The following is a 25172-nucleotide window of genomic DNA, read 5'->3' as shown; positions in this document are numbered from 1 at the left end:
ATCTTCTGGGCTTATCTATCCTCCCACCTCAGCCTCTCGAGTAGCTGGGACTACAGGTGCATGCCACCACACCTGGCTGATTTTTGTATTTTTTGTAGGGACAGGGTTTGGCCATGTTGCCCAGGCTGGTCTCCAATGCCTGGGTTCAAGCAATCCTCCACCTTGGCCTCTCAAAGTGCTGGGATTACAGGCATGAGCCACGGTGTCTGACTACAAATTGTAATACTTTAAAAATTCTCTCAATATTAAAGTTCACTCAGTCATGATTAAGAAATGAGTTAAGCCACACCTGAACAATGTATGATCTTAGAACTCATTTTGTGGAAAAAATCAGACATATACAATAGTAGAAACTGTGGCATAATGAACTTCCATAAACACATCATCAAGATAATAAAATTCAAGATATTGCTATTCTTGTTTTCTCTTTTTTTCCTTTCTTTTAAAAGAAAATCCTGTACATCATGTCACTTCAGTCTCACATACTTCAGTATGCATTCATAACCAAAAAATGGGTATTTTTAAGATCCCTTATTAAGATTATTTGTTTTTGTACAGTTTAGATACACTAGATAGCTTTCTCAATATACCAGATGTCTGGCTGCATTTTTGCCACCCCTCTTTGACATCATAATCTTTTCAACTTATAAAATTCATGGCAACTACATAATTAATTTTTAAATCTTTCAAAGAACATTCTTTCCTATAAGATTTCATTAAGTGCCTTTGGCTTATAGCCTATATTAAACCTAGACATGTCATTTAAATATAGTAAAAAAACCACAATTTTTCATTTGACAACGAAACTAATTTCTTGTTTTCACAAAAGGATGGAGAGGATGGAGAGAAATAAAAGTGGTCACTAAGGCTTAGCCAAAGAAAATGTTATCTCACAGCTATTTTAAATAGATATTATATCCCTGCACAAGTATACACTGTGTGCAAAACCATATTCTACACAATTTAAAGAAAGGGAGAAAATAGTCACACAGTCTAGTTACTCAGTAGGGGGCTCTTCTCAGTAATTTATGGTCAAATATTCTTCACTGTAATGAATCTGCCGATATCATCACATCACTTAACATCCATTCTCGTAAAGGATACGAGTCACAAAAAATCAGTATACTTCATCTGAAAATATATTTGATATATTTACTATGGCTACTGCTTTGGTTCAGGAAAAATAGAGATCACTGTATTTTAATGATAACATGAATTGTGCCAGAGTTGACCTGCTAAGTTCCTGAAGGCTAAACCCTAAGATCTTAAAAGCAAGTAAAGGGATCTTCACATATGAAACAGATTTTCCCTAACTGACCAAATAATAATTTGACATATTAATTGAAAAAAATAGTATGTTGATATAGTTTGGATGTTTGTTCCCTCTAAATATCATATTGAAATGTGATCCCAAATACTGGAGGTGGGGCCTGGTGGGATGTATTTGGGTCATGGGGGCAGATCCCTCATAATTGGCTTGGTGCCTTCCTGGGGGGAATGAATGAATTCTTGCTCTATGAGTTCACATGACAGCTGGTTGTTTAAAAGAGCACAGCATCTCCCTTGCTGCCTCTCTTGCCATGTGGTGCACTGGCTCTTGCTTTGCCTTCCACCATGAGTGGAAGCTTCCTGAGTCCCTCACTAGAAGTAGATGCTGGCATTATGCTTCTCATACAGCCTGCAGAACTGTGAGTCAAATAAACTGCTTTTTTAAATGAGTTATTCAGGCTTAGGTATTCCTTTAGAGCAACACAAAACAGACAATATATGCTAAACACATCTGCCCAGTTGTCTGGGGAAGGGGGACAGTAACATGGTGATAAACTGGACATAGGGAAAAAGCTATTTTTTTTTTTGTCTGTCAAACAAGATTTTTAAATGGAAGCATTTTTCTGGCTCTCAATCCAAGGATTTTGTGGATTTTTTTTGCCATTTTTAACACTCATACTTTCAAACAAGAGTTAACTATGAAACAAAGTTACTCCAAGATACATAAAACTTCAGAGGTATATTCTATTTCTGTTTCACAGTTTTTCTACATAAGGTACAAGCCATTCATTGTAGGAAGAATTGAAAAGATTTATCTATAAGGTCAACAACAACAACAACAAAATCTAGGAAGCCTGGGAAGTTGCCCAATTAGAATCTTTATAAAAGATACAAAGAAAGATAAACCCTCACCTCAACTATTTAAGTATGTACATACAAGAAAGGAATGTGAAATGTGTGTGTTGACATTGACTAACTTGTGACTACATAAGATAATAGTGTTTTCACATACACAAGTGTTCACCCACTGTATGTTACTTTTCCTAACCTTCCAATTTAACTGAATCTAACAGAACCTATTAAATTCAGTTTGATTGCATAGGAGTATGACAGTCATTAATTAGCCAGATTTTTAAGTGAATTAAAGATAAACTGCTTGGTTAAGAGGGCTTTTTCCTTTTATTCACCTGATGTTTATTACAATGGAAAGTAGAACATCAATATTTTTCAGTCTTCATTAAGAGTATAATATTGACTTTTCCTGGTCTGAATCAAGCCAGGTTTGAAACTTGCTGTTTATTTAAATTTACACTAAATCAATATCAATTTGATAAAATTTGATTGCAATTTTGAAATAATGCAGCCAACTGACCCAATTTTACTCTCCAACAACAACAAAAAAAAGCTGAACTACAGATTTACCTCAGGAATTACCTGTGAGGCAATTATATAATAAAGATTGATTTTTTTTTTAAGAATTTTTAAAAGTTTAATGGAAGAATTGGCATTTTAGATGGGTCTTGAATGTTGGTTAAAAACATTGATTTTTATTTGTTCTTTTTCCCCTAGCTACGTCGCCACCAAAAAAGTAGATTATAAAACTTAAATTATAAATATGTCAGGAGTTCTTGCAAGTAAGTTGCTTGTTTTAGCTAAAAATGCTGGACTAACATTTTAAAGTTTTCTCTCATTTTTTAAAGCAGATATAATTAGTCATTTGCTAAATGTTAACTGTTTCTGTTTTAGAAGAGCTTCCCTGCTTAAAAAAAAATCCTGTTAGTAAATTGGAAGCTCCTTTGTTTAGTTTTTACCTTTATAAGAGCATCAGAATCAGCTTAGAAATTGACTAATTGAGGCAAGTCATCTTTCAGTCAAATTTCAACACAAATGTTGAAATTTTTTAAAAAAGTATTATCAAGCTTCTCTCCTTCCACATGAACAGGCTTTCATATTACTACTGCCTGTTGTTTAAAATTTTAAATGGTATTTTTTGCCATGGGTCGGGGGCAGGGTGCATAAGATAGTTTTTCCTTTGGCACAGGTTCACTTAAAACAAACATTAAAACCTTCAGGTTCTCCTAGGAAGAAAGGAGGATGGTATCGTGTACTTCTTGCAGTTATTTTTTTCAATGACATACAAACGCACCTGAAAATACAAGTTACATAGCAATGTCTGCACAAACTTTATGCATGGAAAAGGGATGCTGACAGCTCTATGAAGAGTGAAAACTAAAACTACATTTTATGGTAGTGGTGTCAATGATTTTAAAATATATATGCATTGTCACTTGAGGAAAAGAAAGATCATTTAAACAACTGGACTTTATAAGGAAACAGGTATCGAGGAGACTGAACAAAAACTTAAACGTGGTGCATTCACCACTGAGGACACTACTCATTGAATAACAAAGATGATCTAACAAGTCTCCAGTTCTTAAGATGATTTATCCCAATACCCAAAATAATAACATCCTCTATTGGAATCAGACAAAAAGGCAGTAAAATAAGGTTCAGCACAGCCTTTCCACACAGTAGTTACAAGTTGCTCAAGAGCGGAGTTCTAAAATTTATTTTGATTTTCTTAAACTCACTCACTTGTGACCAATCTCATGTGCAATGGTAAAAGCTGAACCCAGGCCAATGTCTTCATTAATGCTGCAGCTCCTTTCAGGCTCACACATTCCAGCCACAGAGGCCAAGCCTGAATAAACAGAAAGAGACACAAAGGGTCAAGCCAAGGTGTTTCAGTCTTTAAAAGCCCATACTTATAAATGCCTGGATTCTTTTTAATAACCTCCATGCACAGAAGGAGCCGTTGGCAAAAGGTTAACTTTCTAGTCATTTGCAAAATCACTGGGGGGAATTTCACTTTGCCGGCTAGACATTAATATTTTTTGAACTGCAGTCAGTGCTGGAAAATGTCTAGACTAGGGGTTAGATTTATAAATTTTACTTCTGGTAACTTGGGACCACCTAGTAACTTGAGCCAGAAGAGGGAATTCAAGAAAGCATTTCTATTTTAACATTCTTCAGGCTGTAGAAAGCAAAATATATCCACATTATTTTTCTAAAGAGATCTGTTTAAGTTTAGTGGGTTCATAAAAATATACAAGTAACTTTCTAGTTACCAAAAAAAGGGGGAATCCCAAATGATTTTTTAAGCGATATTTTTATTAAAAATAAAATGAATGACTCAAAAGATGGAAAGGAGAGCCATTAAAGATGGGAGGTTTTTGCATATTTTTTTAATCATCTTAAATTAATCCTGACAGTGATGCAACAATTTCTTTTAGTATATTAATGGGAGGAAAGTCATTCACACATTCAGTGTCACTTTTCCTCTCTCCTATTCCCTACTTCAGTGCATTAGAGTTTTACTAATAAAGCAAATACTATGGTGTTAATTCGCTGATTCCAGTGAAATGTTATGTTACTCAAGGTATTCTCCCCTTGGGGATTTTAGTATGTAAAAGTTTTAATATTTACTTTCAAATGAATATCATGCTGTGTGAAATACTACAGAACTTTAACACAGTGCTCAAAAAAAGAATTTTTGTGCAAAAGCAGAAATGTCATCTCTTATAAGGAAACAGATGCCAAATCATACTTCATGCACATAGAAACAAAAAGTTATTTCAAAGAAGTTGAAGGAGAAGTAGGAAAAACATTTTTTATGGTCAGTAGTCTACTATCGTCACCCAAACATTAATAATTACTTTCCCACCAAAAGTGATTTCAATTCAATTCAATGAATATTTATTGAATGCAATAAGCAATGTTCTGTGCTAGGTATAATTTCCCAGCTGTACTAATTAGAAACAATAAATGATATATAATCCATAATTTTACTGACAAGAAAGCTCTAGAAGTTGTGTTTCTCTGTATTTTCTAATATATGTATCAACAGCTACATTGGAACAGAGATGAGATTAATGCTGGATTTGCTAATAGATTGTTTGCCTTTCCTACTGTTTTATGTGAGAGAGGCAGGAGTTGGGGAGGGAGGTGATTTCTGCCTCACAGAGTTATAAATACTGGTGATACCCCTGGGCTGCCCTTCCATTCATTAGAGGTATTGGGACCTAAAACAGAGAATGTAAAAAGTGGAGCAGGATAACTTATTTTTTTTCATTTAATTTTTGGTTAATATTTAATATTTGTTTAAATATTTAAAATATTTTAATGAATGTCATTTCCAATCTCCACTGAGAGAAAGAGAGAGACACACATAGTGAATTTTACTTTTATTTTGAGAAAAATAAAATGAGAAGTAGAATAGGAAAGTACCCGAAATCTTTTTAAAAATTGCATTATATTATCTGGCTTTAAGTTATTTGGTTCAATATGGCCTATTATATGGAAAGAACAAAGCCACTCTGAATACTGTTTCTGTTTTGAGCTTTATGAAATGTATGTTTTTTCAAAAGAAAAGCAGAATTATTAAGAATAATTATTGTTAAATTAAAGTTTCTTACATTTCCCAAAATCTATTATTCCATGGGTTAGCTTTTGGGTTTTGTTGTTGTTGCGTCGTTTTTTGGTACGTGCCATGTGGCTGTATTTTCAATTGAGAATTTTCAGTGACTCCTCAAGGTGTATTTACAAGCACAGGTTTACTTCTGCCATCTTATATAAAATTGTTATCTCCGCTAAAACAACAACTTCAGAAAGAATATACTTGGAAAATTCCTACTCATTGAAATATAAAGCTAAATCTTAACTAAAATGGAAGTATTTTAAATGCAAATGTATTTTCACAACCCCCCACAATGTTCTGTATACCTATAAAATTCAGACTGTCAAAATTCTTATGTGTGATTGTATTAATGGCGATTTGATTACTATTTGGGTCATTTAGGTTTCCTCAGCTTGATGGCCACAGTTTGCACCCTTAAGCCTACTTAGCCATGTTACAATTGGTCATCAGAATTATTAAGCAAGATACTATTGAAAAATCAGTATAAAAGCCAATATGAAAGTGACTAGAATACAAGTCAAAAAGTAATCTGCTCAATTCTCTACTGATAATACATTTTCCATAGATGAAGTTAAAACGTGTGTGTGTAATATATATAAATATATATACAGCTCATTCCATTTTCACAAGAAGTAGTATAAAAACAATATACAAGTTTATAATTTGAAAAATAACTTATATTGAGCTTGAAAAGTGCATTGATACATACCTATTAATGTACTGATTCTATAAATTAATAAACTATCAAAGTTAGAACACATTATTTTCAGAAAAATAAAATAAGAAGTAGAATAGGAAAACACCTCAAATCTTTGCCAATAATGACAAAGTACTAGGCAGTACCAAAATACTTTATATCTCAAAAGTAAAAATCACTGTGTGTGTGTCTTACTAATGTGATTAGGTTGGTGCGAAGTAAATTGCACCAATCTAATACAACGAAGAGCATATCTCGATGTAAATAATCTACCTTCAAAAAGCAGAATATATATATATATATAGGGAGAGTGAGGGTATATATATATATAGGGAGAGTGAGGTTATATATATAGATATATATATAGTGAGGTGTATATATAGATATACATACAGTGAGGGTATATATATAGATATATCTATATATAGAGAGAGATATATACATAGGGAGAGTGAGGGTATATATATATAGAGAGAGAGAATATGTGTGTATATGTATAAATGTGTTTATGTGTATATATACACATTTCTTCAAATATAGATATACTAGAAAAATACTAGCTCTGGCTGATATGTGCACCTGATTTGAGGTCTACTGTCTATTATATCTAAAGTTTAAAACTATAGGCAATTTCTACATTAAATAATACCAGTTCATTTTTATACTACCTCTTTACTAAATATATCTACATTTTTTTTCCTTAAATGACTTTAACAATGTCCATGTAGCATAAGGGCAGATATTACTCCTACATCATAGATAAGAAAATTGGGGAACAAAGAGCTTAAATACACTGTAAAAGTTAATGTACTGAAACTGTCAAAGCCAGTTGTTAGTTCCCAGTTCAGAGTCCCCTCTGTTGGATTATGTTGGTCTTGTTAGCTTAAAACACTACAAAGTAAATCTTTTTGATGTGAGCTCGCTCAGCAAAGAGAGCTCTGTCTCCATTATGCTTTTTAACTAGCAAGCTTCTCCATAGTTAATACTCAGCACTGGCTATTTGGGATTTCTTCTTCAGCCATAAATCCTGAGGGAAATGGGTAGGAGAAGCCTGGGAAGTCGGGTAAAATTATCAAGAGAAATTTTAGTTTCTGAAGAGATATTTCACTGAACTTCCCAGGAAGTTGGGTTACACTTTTCCTCCTACATCTACTTTAATTTGATCTTCCCAAAATGCTTATGAGGTGCATAGGAATCAATTTCATAACTATTCTTTTACAATTAAGAAAACTGAGACTTGTCATAGAGAAACTAGAGAATTCATCTTCAGTTGTTTACCTTCTGAGTCTGTAAAAAGTCTCTATGACCTTAAAAAATTTATCAGAGAAAAAGAGCCTCTGTCCTTTAAAATAACTCTAGTTGCTTAATATGTTAGACTACTGGAGAGCTACCTTTTTTGCCCATTTGTATTTGCAGTTAACTATGAAATTATGCTCTGTAACAATGTGTAATTTTTAAAATTCTAGAATACTACAGAAATGCTTTTAAAAAGACAAATGACCCTTTGGGAGCACAAGAAAGATAATCCTGTCCCCCTTCTTCACCTGTGGCTATAATATTTTATAAGATTATTTTTTGTTGTTGTTTTTTGGGTAGTATAAAATTTCCAATACTATCTTAACTTATGGGGCTATACTCTTTCCACAAAATTGTACCAAAAGAAGTATTGTTCTTGGTGCCTCCTCATTAAGTATCCTTAGTTCTTTTTTTTTTTTTTCCCATTCCTTTTCTAGCCTGAAATTTCAAGATGTTGACTGCTTTCATTTGCTCTCACAATCTTGGTATTTTTAGAAAATACATTACAGAGATGGATTATATGAACATGAGTGATAACCTCAATTTATAATTCTTTAATGATTTTGAATCATATTCTAAGTTAATTTTAATAATCATTCCAGTTGTCAAAAAAGCCAGTGAAATTTATATAATATTTATGATAGTAATAAATATTTGTTTCCTAGTAAATGACATATCTGCAAAGGCTGGGTGTAACAGATTTTAGGGATTTCAGATGTACAGAAAGGAAAATGAGCAAATTAATAATAAAGATTAAAGTCGTTGGTCCAGAAAGACAATCTGAACCATTCTATCTTTATTAAAATTAAAAAAAAAAAAAACTTACCCAGTGTTCCACAAGGCTTATTTTTATAAGTGCAGATATCATATCTATGGAGAAAAAAGAGATGAAATTTGTACTCTGATCAAATTTGTAAAATATTTTTCTATAGTCATCATACTTCTCTCCTGAAGTTGTCAGATCACAATTAATGCAATTATGAGCAATCAACTGGAGTGTCGGCATTTTCAGCACTCTACAGTGCTGAGGAACACCACAGGCAGCACTACACTCACAGCCTCTGGCTGCAAGCCAATAGAACACCTGCCAGTAAGAAAGAAAGGTTAAAGCGGATTTTTGTAATTGCAAGTTCCATAAAACCATCTACCATACTGTTTTGAAGCTAGAGTGGGTTGTCTGCAGATTGCTGCTACTTCTGCAAAGTGCAAATAGGTAGCTTCTTATTTCCAATCTCCTTTGAACCTGTGGGAATAGGGTTTTGTTACAGACACAGACTGTATTTTATACTTCTGAGCTATAGGCACTATTTGGAGTTGCTTTAACACAGGTTCTTGTTAAAGAAGAAAAGATCATGTAATACAACAGTGGGAATAAAATTGATATTACATATTTCTCCAAATTGTATACCAGCAAATTAGCATGGCTAAAATACAAATATTTTTAGATGATTTTACAAAAGGCTAAATGAATCTCTCAATAGAAAGCTTTCCTAATGTTGGTCAGATTTATTCTATACCATGCTGCATTATAACTCAATACAAAAGATTGAGTCCATAATGTTGCATATTTTAAAAATATTACATTTAGAATCCTGTCAATATTGATATAAACATTTATTTTAAGCACTTTTGGTATATCCTTGTAAACATTTTTAAAACCAAAAGTATTTAAAGTTTCTAAAGTGAGAGTAAAAAATAAATGTAAAAGGCTAAAAATTTTTATTTGCTTCTGTTTTATGCTGGAAGCGGAAAGCTTTTCAGTTAAAAAGTAAAGTTTCACAAACTACAGTGAAATCCAAGTTGTAAAAGTTCTCTTTTATTGTATATAACGATTAGTCAATATTAGTAGGGTAGAGGGTTAGTAAATAATCCCATTTTTACTTATCAATCACCAGACCAAAATGTATTTTCATGGAACAAATATTATAACCAGCCATATCACTGGGTTGTTGAACTCATTAAAAATTCTGGAGATACCCTGTGTCTATCTTTAGAATTTCAAACTCTTCATCCTGCTCATTTTACATTTGAGCAAAGGGATTTTCTTTTCCTCTTGCATAAACTTCTCTTCTGACCATTCACACATTCATCCTCTCTGTTTCTTCTTTTGCAATTGGCAAGCCATGGGACTGCAATGCTTGGAACACCCTTGAATGTAAGATATAGAGAGGGTACTAATGTACTCACCAAAGCACCATAAAGTATATTCGTGGTGTCACAGTCAATTTATCTTGCGATCATAGTGTGTTATGCCTATTGTTAAATAGCCACAACCCTTTCTAGCTGTCTTCAAGAAAACGTAAAGGAAGACTTTTCATGGTAATGCAGATACAGATGTTTCAATAGAATCTATTTCTAAATCTCCAAGTTCCACAGTGCCCTTCCTAAAACTGGTCTACCAGTTTGCTGAACACTTATCATATGCCCAGGTATAGTGCCATATACTGGGAATAGAAAGATAAATAAGTTACTTTTGGTCTATTTTGGAAAACAAAAGACAAGTGATAAATTACAGAGAAATCTGGAAAAAAGATTAAATAAAATAAATGTAAAAATAGTTAGATTTACACTATGCAACCAGTATTTGTTAACGACTATCATGATGATTACTGCCATAACCTACTTAAATACAAAATATAGAAATACAGACAAAACAGTGAATACACATAGAAAACTAGGAAACAGCTTCATATAGGACATGCATCTGAAATTATCTTAAAGTTTAAGCCAGATTAAAATAAAGAAAAGTAAAAGCATTCCAAGTAGAGAATAGAGTATTCAAAGGAACAAAGTCTAGAAAGAGTATTGCATACTGAAGAACTATGAGAATTTCAGAGAGGCTGAAATATTGAATGTTAAACCAGATTTGTTTTTCTTATAGACAAAAGCAACTTAGAAAATAGTTTGTATAGTAGAAAAGAATTTTTTCAAAGTATGACTATTATACAGATTGCTTATATATACATATAAATCTGGAAGGATAACAGTGGGTATCTAAGGGAGAGGTGAGAGAGTATGGAGAATATACATACATATATAAATTTCTGTACAACCAACTTTAATCAGTAAGTCTTTCAGCTAGGCCTGTCTCTGATGATAAACAAAAGAGAAACTTGATAATTAGCCAATGAATGTCTAATGAATGTTAAAAATGTGTTTTTCATTGCACTGAAGGAAAAAATTAATGGTGTTCCAGATCTGTAGATTGGCCAAAATATTTCAGAAACATTGCCCCACTTTGCATGAACCCATACAAAAACCCAGCAAGCATTGCAGGATGTACACTTAGGTAACACATCTGAGATTTGTCCTGTATGTTCACTCAATGGTTTGGAGTATTAGGGTACCTGATGACAAATATAAGGGTAATAAATTCTGTCCGCCAAATACTTTCATATACATATTGAGTGCACTCTTCATGCAAAGTATTGTCAGAGCACCTAAATAACAGAGTTGGAATGTTGTCAAGCTTATAAAATAAGGAATATGAAATATTTGTGCCTTCTTGCTTATTTTATGAATATTTATATTTATAATGGAATTTGATCTAAAACTTCCCTTCATTATAACTGATAACCTTTATCCACCAAATCCTAAGGTTTTGCCTGAACATAGCTTAGGACAGTTTGCAACAATAAAAATTCCAGATTGATAAATGGAAGACATGACAAGGTAATAAAAAAAAAATTTATATGTGGCTTTATCTACCATGATACCTACTTCTAATAGATTTATCTTCTTTAGGCCATTCCTATAATTGCCTTTCCTTAATGTGTACCATGGAATAGTAGAAACAGACTGTGGGCAGAAAAAGACTTCAGTCATGGATTTTAAAATTACACCATCTTATCCATGAATTACATAGAATCAAGTTGTATTTATATTATAAATTGGGAATAATAAATCTGAAACATTAAAGTTTCTACTGAAGGTAATCTTATTCAACTATATTGAATTTCTATTCAAATACAGAATTGATGAATACAAATATTTTTTCACACTTTGTGTATACTTGCTCAATATCATGTTACCTACACATAACAAAATGTTCAGCAGAAGTGTAAGGTAATCATTTGAGACATTTTTTAAAACTCAAAATTACTTTTAGTCTATTATTTACATATTTTATAAACTTACTATTATCTCATATTTTACCTTTTTCAATTTCTTTTTTGTGGGATATTTCTTATTCTATTCATTCTCTTATCCCTATTTTCCTTCTTCATGTATAAATTCCTGATTCCTTTCCCAGAAACTATTTTCTGTGCTGTCAGCCCCATATTGCTTACAAATGTAAAAAATCTTGAGAAATCACTTAATTCAAGCTGTACTACACTTAAGTCATTGTCTCTTAAAGTAGGCCAAATATGAGCCAGCTTATTTCAGTTCCTCGATATAACTCTCAGTTGTCTCCCATCTTATCTTTAAATAGCATTTTTAAATTTTATGCCATAATAATAATCTTCACTAACTTCACACCCTCTTTCTTTCTTTTACCTTTCTCATGTTTACTTTGCATCACATTCACTCTACATCCCATCAACTCTCTGCCATACTGTAGGTTTGCCTTATTTTCCTCCAGATCTGAACCACTTCAGAAAAATTACAAAGAAAAATAATGCAAGGAGTCTGGCTTTATCCCAAATATATAATTGGTATACTTTTAGGACTTTTACTGCAGCAGTACAAATTGAAAAAGAGAAGATTGAGGAAAAGGAATTCTGATTGCTTACTCTCAACACCCTTTACAAAAATCAGTCACTACTAAATCCTTACCAACCCACAGGTGGCAGGAGCCCCCAAACTTGGGCCTGTGATCCTGTCTTCAGACTAGGCTAAGAAGTACACTGGAATGCTAAGAAGTAAAAGAAAAGCTGAAATAAAATTGGAAAATGTCCATTATTCTGAATTAGGATAGAAAAATAGCACCTTATCCCTATGGTACTTTTTTGGTTTTCTTTTCGTGAAAGTGTAATAAAAGCTTCAGGTCAGATGAAAAAGAATTAAGAAAGATGGTCATAGGGAATCTACATAAAGCCCAGTACTTTAGGGAAATTAGGGTTCCACTTTTGAGTAAGCAGATGAATGCATATGTTGCCATTCTTTTATCCTAAATTCATAATGAGGTTGGACAATTGAGCAAGATCAAAACTAGAGAATTTGGTTGAGACTATAACATAGGATACTTTTCGGGTATGGATACTTTCAACTCTTTAATTTTCTGGTAACTTTTGCCTAGGCATGACTATCAGAGAAACTGACCAAAACACATGATTAAGTTGCATTTTAAGATCTCCAAAATATAGCATTACCTTCCACCACCAGCAGACATGCTTCCAGGGCAGCCAAGCAGCCCTTTGCCTGAATCCTAAGCCTAAAAAGCAGCCCCATGGACTGCCCCTGAAAGACACGCCCTCCCAGCCAGCCAAGCAGCTGTGTGCCTGGGCCCAGAGCCAGGACTACAGCCCCATGGGCCACCTGCAGCAGACACCCACCCAGGCCAGCCAAGAAGTCATGTGACCACATCCCAGGCCTAAGAAACAGCCATGTGGGCCACCCCTGGGAAACATGCCCCTAAGCTAACCAAGGAGCTATGCAGCTGTGTCCTACTCAAGATAAACAGCCTGTAGTCTGCTCCCAGCAGACATGCTACCAGGCCAGCTGAACATCCTTATGCCTGCGTCACAGGCCTGAGAAATAGCCCTGTGGGCCAACCCTGGCAGACACATCCCCATGCCAGCCAAGCAGCTGTGCACTCATGTCCTGGACCTGAGAAATAGCCCTCCAAGCGACTCTTGGCAGGCACGCCCCCAGGCTGTCTAAGTAACTGCATGCCTGTGTTTCCAATCAGAGTAATAGCACGATGGCCCTAAACCTAGTGAGTCAGACCGCAAGCTAGCCAACCCACCATGTGAACACATTTCTGACCTAAGAAATAGCCCAGCAAGCCCACCCCTGGCAAAGCTATGCCACCATCAAAGCAAATTCTCTCAGCCTAGGTCACTGAGAAATTCACAAATACCACTAATGTGAATTACAGCTGAAGAAACTACACACAGACAATACTACTGTGTCTATCTAGAACCAAGGCCAACAGACCCTACCAAACTGACACCCCAAGATCTACTTATATGGATTAATCTTTCCCTATGAAACCTACTCCATAAAATTAGAAGAGGTAGCTTTTCTACCAGTTGCACAGAAAGAAATATGGGAACATGTCAATCATAAAAAAAGGGAAAAAAAAGGTAACCCACAAAGAAAAACAATAATTCTTCAGTAACAGAAACCAAATCATAAGGAAATATATGACATGCCAGAAAAAGAATTCAAAAAAATAATCTTAAGGAAAGTGAGATACAATATAGACAATTTAATGAAATCAGAACAATTAATGATTTGAATGAGAAGTTCAATAGAGATAAATATCAAATAAAAAATAGAAGAAAAGAGAAATACTAGAACAGAAGAATTAAATGAAGGAAATAAATACAATCAAGAGTTCAGCAACAGACTAGATCAAGCAGAAGAAAGATCTTCCAAACAAAAAGACAGGTATTTTGAAATAACACAGGCAGAAAAAGTAAAGAAAGAAAAAAGAATAAAAAAGAATGAAGAAAGCCTATAGAATTTATGAAACACCAATGAGTTAACAAAAGTTGTATTATGAGCTTTCAGAAGGAGAAAAGAAGGAAAAAAGTGAGGAAACCATATTTTATGAAAGAATAACAGAAAACTCCCAAAGACTTGGGAAAGAGATGGACTTCCAAAGTCTTAGGAGAGAGTGCAGAAAGCTCGAATAACTCTAAATGGATTTACTCCAAACAAATCCTTTCCAAGGCACATATAGTCAAATTGTCAAAAGTCAAAGCAAAGAATTTTAAAAGCAACAAGAGAAAAGTGTCAAGTCATATATAAACAAATCACCATTAGACTAACAGCTAATTTCTCTGCAGAAACCTTATAGACCAGGAGAGAATAAGAAGGTGTATTTAAAATACTGAAAGAAAAAAAAAACTATTCCACCAAAGAATATTATACCCAGCAAAGCTATTCTTCAGAAATAAAAAAAAAAAAAAATTATTTCACAGACAAGCAAAAACTAAGGAACTTTTGTAACACTAGCCTGGCCTTACAAGACATGCTCAGGGAAGTCTCACATCTGGAAATCAAAAAATAATAACCACCATCATGAAAACATGTAGAATTATAAAACTCACTGGTCAAGTAAATACACAAAGAATAAAGAGAAAGGAATCAAACCTCAGCACTACAGAAAACCACCCAATGGCAAAAGTAAACAATAAGAGAGGAAGGAAGGAGGAAATGATAAACAAAATAACTGGAAAAAGATCAATAAAATGACAGGAATAAATTCTTATCTCTTAATAGTAACCTAGAATGTAAATGGATTAAATTCCCCATTGAAAAGATATAAATTGACTAAATAAGATTTTTTCTTTTTTTTTTTTTAAAAAGGACCCAATATAATTTATCTGCAAGAAATGCATCTCACCTGTAAAGATGCATAGAGACTGAAAGTAAAGGGATAAAAACAGGCATTCCATGCAAACAGAAACCAAAAGAGAGCAGGTATACCTTTATTTATATCAGATAAAACAAACTTGAAATTAAAAGCTGTAAAAATAGACAAAATAATATTTAATAAATAATAAAGGGATCAATTCAGCAAGGGAATATAACAATCATAAATATATATGCACCCTACACAGGAACACCCAGATATATAAAGCAAATATTATCAGATCTAAAGAGAGAGATAGGCTGCAATAATATGTCACTCTCAGCATTGGACAGATCATCTAGACAGAAAATCAACAAGGAAACATCAGATGTTCAAGAAGAACATCCAAAACTATACAAATGTATGAAATTAAACAACATGCTCCTGAATGACCAATGGGTGAAGGAAGAAATTAAGAATAAAATTTAAAAATTCCTTGAAACAAATAAAAATAGAAACACAACATACCAAAACCTATAGGACATAGCAAAAGCAATATAAGAGGAAAGCTTATAGCAATAAATGCATAAATCAAAAAACTAGAATGATTTCAAATAAACAACTTAACAATTAATCTCAAGAAACTAGAAAAATAAGAAAAACCCAAACCCCAAATTAGTAGAAGAAATAATGTAATCAGAGCAACAATAAATGAAAATGAAACTAAAAAATATGAGATCGATAAAACAAAAAGGTGGTTTTTTGAAAAGATAACGAAAACTGACAAACCATTTGCTAGACTAAGAAGAAAAGAGAGAAGACCCAAATAAATAATATCTCAGAAATTTTAAAAAGTGATGTCACAACAGATACCACAGAAAAATAAAGGGTCATTAGAGACTACTGTGAACAACTATATTCCAATAAGTGTGAAAACCTAGAAGAAATGGATAAACTCCTGGACACATGCAACTTTCCAAGGTTGACCAAAAAGAAACAGAAAACCTGAACAGACCAATTATAAGCAAAGAGATTGAATCAATAATAAAAAGTCTTCCAAGAAAGAAAACTCCTAGACGAGACGACTTCACCACTGATTTCTAACAAATCTTCTAAGAAAGATAAGTACCAATTCTTCTCAAACTACTCCAAAAAATTGAAGCAGAGGGAAATCTTTTCTAACTCATTCTAAGAGGCCACCATAACTCTGATACTACCAGACAAGGAGACAACAAGAAAAGGAAACTCCAGGCCAATATCCCTGATAAATATAGACAGAAAAATCCTCAATAAAATACTGGTAAACCAAATACAACAGCACATCAAAAAGATAATACATCACGATCGAGTGAGAAATATCACAGGAATGCAAGGATGGTTCAACATATGCAAATCAATAAATGTCATATATAACATGAATAGAATGAAGGAAAAAACCCATATCATCATCTCAATAGATGCAGAAAAAGCATTTGATAAAATTCAACATTGCCTAATGATAAAACCTCATAATAAATTAGATATAGAAGGTGTATTAGTTCATTTTCACACTACTGACACAGACATACCCAAGACTGGGCAATTTACCAAAGAAAGAGGTATAATGGACTCATAGTTCCATATGGCTGGGAAGGCCTCACAATCATGGTGGAAGGTGAAAGGCGTGTCTCACATGGTGGCAGACAAGAGAAGAGGGCTTGTGTGCAGAAACTCCCCTTTATGAAACCATTAGATTTCATGAGACTTACTCACTATCACGAGAATAGCATGGGAAAGACTTGCCCCCATGATTCACTTACCTCCCACCGGGTCCCTCCCATAACATGTGGGAATTGTGGGGGCTAAAATTCAAGATGAGATTTGGGTGGGGACACAGCTAAATCATATGAGAAGGAAAGTACCTCAACATAATAAAGGCCATATGTGACAAACCCACAGCCAAAATCATATTTAACAGAGAAAAGAAGAAGGCTTTTCCTCTAAAATCTGAAACAAGACAAGCATGCCTATTCTCACCACTCTTGCTCAACATAGTACTAGAAGTCCTAGCCAGAACAATAAAGCAAGAAAGGGAAATGAAGAGCATCCAAATTGGAAAGAGGATGTCAAATTGCCCCTGTTTGTGGATGACATAATCTTTTTTCCCCTTTAAATTATTTTACTTTAAGTTCTAGGGTACATGTGCACAACGTGCAGGTTTGTTACATATGTATACATGTGCCATGTTGGTGTGCTACACCTGTTAACTCATCATTTACATTAGGTATATCTCCTAATACTATCCCTCCCCCTGCCCCTGATGCCCCAGCAGGCCCCAGTGTGTGATGTTCCCCAGCCAGTGTCCATGTGTCCTCATTGTTCAATTCCCACCTATAAGTGAGATCATGCAGTGTTTGGTTTTCTTTTCTTGTGATAGTTTGCTCAGAATGATGGTTTCCAGCTGCATCCATGTCCCTACAAAGGACATGAACTCATCCTTTTTTATGGCTGCATAGTATTCCATGGTGGATATGTGCCACATTTTCTTAATCCAGTCTATCATTGATGGACATTTGAGTTCGTTCCAAGTCTTTGCTATTGTGAATAGTGCTGCACTAAATACACGTGTGCATGTGTCTTTATAGCAGCATGATTTATAATCCTTTGGGTATATGCCCAGTAATGGGATGGCTGGGTCAAATGGAATTTCTAGTTAAACATCCCTGAGGAATCGCCACACTGTCTTCCACAATGGTTGAACTAGTTTACGGTCCTACCAACAGTGTAAAACCATTCCTATTTCTCCACATCCTCTCCAGCACCTGTTGTTTCCTGACTTTTTAATGATTGCCATTCTAACTGGTGTGAGAGGGTATCTCCTTGTGGTTTTGATTTGCAGTAATCTGATGGCTAGCGATGATGAGCATTTTGTCATGTGTCTGTTGGCTGCATAAATGTCTTCTTTTGAGAAGTGTCTGTTCATATCCTTCACCCACTTTTTGATGGGGTTGTTTGATTTTTTCTTGTAAATTTGTTTAAGTTCTTTTTGATTCTGGATATTAGCCCTTTGTCAGATTGGTAGATTGTAAAAATTTTCTGCCATTCTGTAGGTTGCCTGTTCACTCTGATGGTAGTTTCTTTTGCAGGTTGTTCAGTTTCCACGGAGTTTAGTGTTTGACTGAGTTTCTTAAATCCTTCTCTTCTTTTACATTTGCTGAGGAGTGCTTACTTCCAACTATGTGGCCGATTTTGGAATAAGTACAATGTGGTGCTGAGAAGAATGTATGTTCTGTTGATTTGGGTTGGAGAGTTCTGTAGCTGTCTATTAAGTCCACTTGGTGCAGAGCTGAGTTCAGTTCCTGGATATCCTTGTTAATTTTCTATCTCATTCATCTGTCTAATATTGATAGCGGGGTATTGAAGTCTCCTGTTATTATTGTGTGGGAGTAAGTCTCTTTTTAGGTCTCTAAGGACTTGTTCTATGAATCTGGGTGCTCCTGTATTGGATGCATATATATTTAGGATAGTTAGCTCTTCCTGTTGAATTGATCCCTTTAGGATTATGTAATGGCCTTCTTTGTCTCTTTTGATCTTTGATGGTTTAAAGTCTGTTTTATCAGAGACTAGGATTGCAACCCCTGCCTTTTTTTGTTTTCCATTTGCTTGGTAGATTTTCCTCCATCCCTTTATTTTGAGCCTATGTGTATCTCTGCATGTGAGATGGGTCTCCTGAATACAGCACACTGATGGGTCTTGACTCTTTATCCAATTTGGCAGTCTGTGTCTTTTAATTGGAGCATTTAGCCCATTTACATTTAAGGTTAATATTGTTAGGTGTGAATTTGATCCTGTCATTAGGATGTTAGCTGCTTATTTTGCTCATTATTTGATGCAGTTTCTTTCTAGTATCAATGGTCTTTACAAGTTCGCATGTTTTTGCAGTGGCTGGTACCAGTTGTTCCTTTCCATGCTTAGTGCCTCCTTATGGAGCTCTTATAAGACAGGCCTGGTGGTGACAAAATCTCTCAGCATTTACCTGTCTGTAAAGGATTTTATTTCTCCATCACTTATGAAGCTTAGTTTTGCTGGATATGAAATTCTGGGTTGAAAATTCTTTTCTTTAAGGATGTTGAATATTGGCCCCCCCTCTCTTCTGGCTTGTAGAGTTTCTACCAAGAGATCTGCTGTTAGTCTGATGGGCTTCCCTTTGTGGGTAACCCGACCTTTCTCTCTGGCTGCCCTTAACATTATTGCCTTCACTTCAACTTTGATGAATCTGACAATTATGTGTCAGACAATATGTGTCTGCAGTTGCTCTTCTCAAGGAGTATCTTTGTGGCATTCTCTGTATTTCTTGAATTTGAATGTTGGCCTGCCTCACTAGGTTGGGGAAGTTCTCCTGGATGATATCCTGAAGAGTATTTTCCAACTTGGTTCCATTCACCCCGTCACTTTCAGGTACATCAATCAGATGTAGATTTGGTCTTTTCACATAGTCCCATATTTCTTAGAGGCTTTGTTCATGTCTTTTTACTCTTTTTTCTCTAAACTTCTCTTCTTGTTTCATTTCATTCACTTGATCTTCAATCACTGATACCCTTTCTTCCATTTGATCAAAGCGGCTACTGAAGCTTGTGCATGTATCATGTAGTTCCTATGCATTGGTTTTCAGCTTCATCAGGTTATTTAAGGACTTCTCTACACTGTTTATTCTAGTTAGCCATTCGTCCAATCTTTTTTCAAGGTTTTTAGCTTCTTTGCAATGGTTTCAAACATCCTCCTTTACCTCGGAGAAGTTTGTTATTACCGATCGTCTGAAGCCTTCTTCTCTCAACTTGTCAAAGTCATTCTCTGTCCAGCTTTGTTCCATTGCTGGCGAGGAGCTGCATTCCTTTGGAGGAGAAGAGGGACTGGGATTTTTAGAATTTTCAGCTTTTCTGCTCTGTTTTCTCCCCATCTTTGTGGTTTTATCTACCTTTGGTCTTTGATGACGGTGACGTACAGATAGGGTTTTGGTGTGGATGTCCTTTCTGTTTGTTAGTTTTCCTTCTAACAGTCAGGACTTTCAGCTGCAGGTCTGTTGGAGTTTGCTGGAGGTCCACTCCAGACTCTGTTTGCCTAGGTACCCCCAGTAGAGGCTGCAGAACAGCAAATGTTGCTGTCTAATCCTTACTCTGGAAGCTTCATCTCAGAGGGGCACCTGGTCTTATGAGGTGTCATTTGCCCCCACTACTGGGAGGTGTCTCCCAGTTAGGCTAATTGGGGGTCAGAGACCCACTTGAGGAAGCAGTCTGTCCGTTCTCAGATCTCAAACTCCATGCTGGGAGAACCACTACTCTCTTCAAAGCTGTCAGACAGCAATATTTAAGTCTGCAGAAGTTTCTGCTGCCTTTTTTCCAGCTACGCTCTGCCCCTAAAGGTGGAGTCTACTGAGGCAGGCAGGGCTCCTTGAGCTGTGGTGGGCTCCACCCAGTTTGAGCTTCTGGGCTGTTTTGTTTACCTACTCAAGCCTCAGCAATGGCAGACGCCCCTCCCCTAGCCTGGCTGCTGCGTTGCAGTTGGATCTCAGACTGCTGTGCTAGCAAGTGAGCAAGGCTCTTTGGGCTTGTGACCTTCCAAGCCAGGCGTGGGAGATAATCTCCTGGTGTGCCGTTTGCTAAGGCTGTTGGAAAAGTGCAGTATTAGGGTGGGAGTGTCCTGATTTTCCAGGTGCAGTCTGTCATGGCTTCCCTTTGCTAGGAAAGGGAATTCCCGGATCCCTTGCGCTTCACTGGTGAGGTAATGCCCCGCCCTGCTCTGTGGGCTGCACCCACTTGTTAGGCAAGCCCCAGTGAGATGAACCCAGTACCTCAGTTGGAAATGCAGAAATCACCCTTCTTCTGCGTCGTTCATGCTGGGAGCTGCAGACTGGAGCTGTTCCTATTTGGCCATCTTGGTGCCACCCTCCAAAATAATATTATATATAGAAAACTTAAAGACGCTACCAAAAAAACCTCTTAGATCTGATATACAAATTCAGTAAAGTTACAGAATACAAAATTAATATACAAAAATCAGTAGCATTTCTATACATAAATGAACTAGTTGAAAAAAAATCCAGAAGACAATCCCATTTACAATAGCTACAAATAAAGTAAAATACTTAGGAATAAATGTAACCAAGGAGGCAAAAAACCTCTACAAGGACAACTACAAAACACTGATGAAAGAAACTGAAGAGGATACAAACCAATGGAAAGATACTCTGTGGTCATGAATCAGAAGAATTAATACTGCTAAAATGACCACACTACCCAAATCAATCTACAGATTCAATGTAATTCCTTTGAAAACACCAACATTCTTCACAGAAAACAAAAACCCTAAAATATGTAAGAAACCACAAAAGACCCTGAACAGACACAACAATCATAAGCAAAAAGAACAAAGATGGAGGCATCATACTACCAGACCTCAAAATACATTACAAAGTTGCAATAACCAAAACAACATGGTACTGACATTAAAAACAGACGTATAGACCAATGGAACAGAACGGAGAACACAAAAATTAATCCACATGTATACAGCCAATTGATTTTTGACAAAGGTGCCAAGAACATTCACTGGGCAAAGGACAGTATCTTCAATAAATGGTGCTGGGCGTACGTTTATTGCGGTACTACTCACAATAGCAAAGACTTGGAATCAACCCACATGTCCATCAGTGACAGACTGGATTAAGAAAATGTGGCACATATACACCATGGAATACTACGCAGCCATAAAAAGGGATGAGTTCGTGTCCTTTGTAGGGACATGGATGCAGCTGGAAACCATCATTCTGAGCAAACTATCACAAGAACAGAAAACCAAATACTGCGTGTTCTCACTCATAGGTGGGAATCGAACAATGAGATCACTTGGACACAGGAAGGGGAACATCACACACTGGGTCCTATTGTGGGGAGGGGGGGGGGGTGGATAGCATTAGGAGATATACCTAATGTAAATGACAAGTTAATGGGTGCAGCACACCAATATGGCACGTGTATACATATGTAACAAACCTGCACGTTGTGCACATGTACCCTAGAACTTAAAGTATAATTTAAAAAATAAATAAATAAAATAAAATAAGATAAATAAATAAATGGTGCTGGGAAAACCAGATAACCATATGCAAAAGAATGAAACCAGACCCCCCTTTTATATAGAGTTGATTTCACTCTACATAAAAATCAACTCAAAATTGATCAAAGACCTAAATGTAATATCTGAAACATTAAAACTTCTAGAAGAAAACATAAGGGAAATGCTTCAGGACACTGGTCTGAGAAAAGAATTTTTATAAATAAAACCCGAAAAGCACAGGCCACAAAAGCAAAAATAAACAAATGAAATTATACCAAACTAAAAAGCTTCTGCAGAGCAAAAGAAGCAATCAATAGAATAAAACACCCACCTACACAATGGGAGAAAATATTTGGAGACTACTCATCTGACAGGAGATTAATACCATACCTACAATATATAAGAAATTCAAATATCTCAACAGCAAAAGTACAAACAATCCAATTAAGGAATGGGCAAATAATCTGAACAGACATTTCTCAAAAAAAGACATTCGAGGCAGGGCGCGGTGGCTCAAGCCTGTAATCCCAGCACTTTGGGAGGCCGAGGCGGGTGGATCACGAGGTTAGGAGATCGAGACCATCCTGGCTAACATGGTGAAACCCCGTCTCTACTAAAAATACAAAAAAAACTAGCCAGGCGTGGTGGCGGGCGCCTGTAGTCCCAGCTACTCGGAGGCTGAGGCAGGAGAATGGCATGAACCCGGGAGGCGGAGCTTGCAGTGAGCCGAGATCACACCACTGCACTCCAGCCTGGGCGACACAGCGCGACTCCGTCTCAAAAAAAAAAAAAGACATTCGAATGGCCAACACTTATATTTTTAAAATGCTCAACATCACTAATCATCATGCTTTTGCTGATAGCCTCAATTAAAGATTTGCTATTTGTAAAATATTTTCCTGGCTAGTCACATCATAATTTGAGTTTTACATTCATTCTAATGCAGGGTATTTTTTATTGGAAAGCATAGAGACAGCCAGAAACGTCTTTTTCCCTGGCAAAACTGTCCCCACAGTGTTTTAAAATATTGATTTGTTTAACAAGAGCTCAGTTACAAAAGCCTACAAATAGAGGGCTTTCACTTCTTTGCCATCATCAGTAACCACAATTCAACAGATTATAACATCTGTCCTCTGGGCCTTTCTTCACTACTATTCCAACCCTTTTCCTTCTCCTGGATAACAAAATAACTTTCTCTTTGATTGTTTTGTTACTAAATTATGTTATATATTTATTTGCAATAAATATTAATATAGTAATAAATTATTACTATACTTCTATACATCCACAAAAATGGGATATTACATCATTTGCATCCTGATTTTTAGTTACCAACATATTTTGAAAATCTTTCTATGTCAGGAAAAACATACGGATATCATTTTAATGACTTTATCATATTTTACCCTCTGGATGTAGGAAAGTGTAATTGAAGAATTCCCTATTGTTGAAAATTTTGTTTCCAAGTTTTCACTGATACAAAATTAATCATAATGAACATCACTATATTTTTATATATTTGTCTGATTCTTCCATGATAAATTCCAAGGAGTGAAACATATTTAAGGATTATCATTTATATTGTCATGATCTGGCTCCTATCCAATTCTGTTGCCTTATGTCCACTCTGTCCTCTCTTTTCAGTCTCAAGACATATTTGTTGTATTTTCGTTTCCTAAACAAAAATGCTTTCTTCTATTTTATGTCCTCTGACTATGCTATTCATGCTATCTGGCTCACTTTTCTACTGACTACACTTTCTTCTGCTAGTTTATTCCTACTAATCCTTCAGATTCTTTTCAACGGATTTCCTGAAGGAAATGTTTTCTAACTAATTGAGATTCCCCTAATAAAATGTAGCTCCTTAAATTTTTCTTACATATCTCTCATCAAACTGGTAATTTTTATGTATGTGTCTTTCACACTAGACTCAAATTCTCTGAAATTAGGGAGTGGTCTCTGTTGCTGTCTATTGTATCCCAGCATCTAAAAAAAATTCCTGGAGCATAGTAAGTGTTTATAATATTTATAGAGTTAAAGCCCTCTACAAAGGTTACATCAGCTTATGATTCCACAAATCCATTCTCAATATCCTTAATTTCCAGTAATTTAATAATCTTCCAATTTCCACTCTCTATTTCTATTTCCCAATTCATAAAAAAAAAAATTATTTTTGAAGTATCAAAATACAGATCATGAAGTTGCTGTACATTTGTAAGGGAATCAAAACAATTTTAAAAGGTATATTTAATATAGTATTGCCTTGGTAAATAGATAATGAAATACATTTGATTCACATAAAAATTCACCTAATAAGACATTCTTTCGTATTAGTGAATCAAAAAAAAATTGAACCACTTTTTCAATAAATACTAGAGCTTACCACGTATCAGGGAAAGGAAAAAACACACAAGACTGACATAATCTCTCAACTTAGAAAATTTAGAAACTTTTCTATAATCAGGAAAGGTTTGATTATACATTACCAGAAAAAGAAAGGGTTTTCATTTTTTTTACACCACTGGAGTACAATTTATTAGCCTGAACTTTGGTCACTTTGAAGTCGCTTTTTAGTCTTCCCTTTCCTTTCTTCTTTCACACGAATGAAAAATCTTCCCGCAACGTAGCAGTATTTGTCCTTTCAGTTCTGACCCTATTTAAAAATCCCTAATTTATACCTTTAATTGTGTTACAATCAATGCAAACATCTTTTATTAAAATCTATCTTATACAGTACATAGCTTATTATTCCTAAAGAAAGCACAGTTGTGCTCATGCCATTCTGGCACTCAAAAACTCAATTGTCCCCCAAATCTAAACACGTTAGCCTGAAGTTCAAAACCCCTAATAATCTAGCTTAAATTTACCTTTACAAA

At 35.2% G+C, this 25172-nt stretch overlaps 1 protein-coding gene across 1 annotated transcript in view; it reads right to left on the bottom strand.

The window, feature by feature from the left end:
• The window catches only part of ADAMTS6 (ADAM metallopeptidase with thrombospondin type 1 motif 6), a 321212-nt gene that overhangs the window by 169092 nt on the left and 126948 nt on the right, over window positions 1-25172 (bottom strand). The window contains exons 7-8 of the mRNA XM_050793724.1: window positions 8566-8609; window positions 3865-3970 (exon numbers count right to left, since the gene is read on the bottom strand). Of these exons, the coding sequence (XP_050649681.1) occupies window positions 3865-3970; window positions 8566-8609 (150 nt within the window). The remainder of the gene's footprint in view (window positions 1-3864; window positions 3971-8565; window positions 8610-25172) is intronic.

The sequence above is a fragment of the Macaca thibetana genome, chromosome 6 (assembly GCF_024542745.1).
Source record: "Macaca thibetana thibetana isolate TM-01 chromosome 6, ASM2454274v1, whole genome shotgun sequence".
Classification (NCBI taxonomy): domain Eukaryota; kingdom Metazoa; phylum Chordata; class Mammalia; order Primates; family Cercopithecidae; genus Macaca; species Macaca thibetana.
Note: the sequence above shows the minus strand (reverse complement) of the source record. Positions and strands in the feature narration are given on the sequence as shown.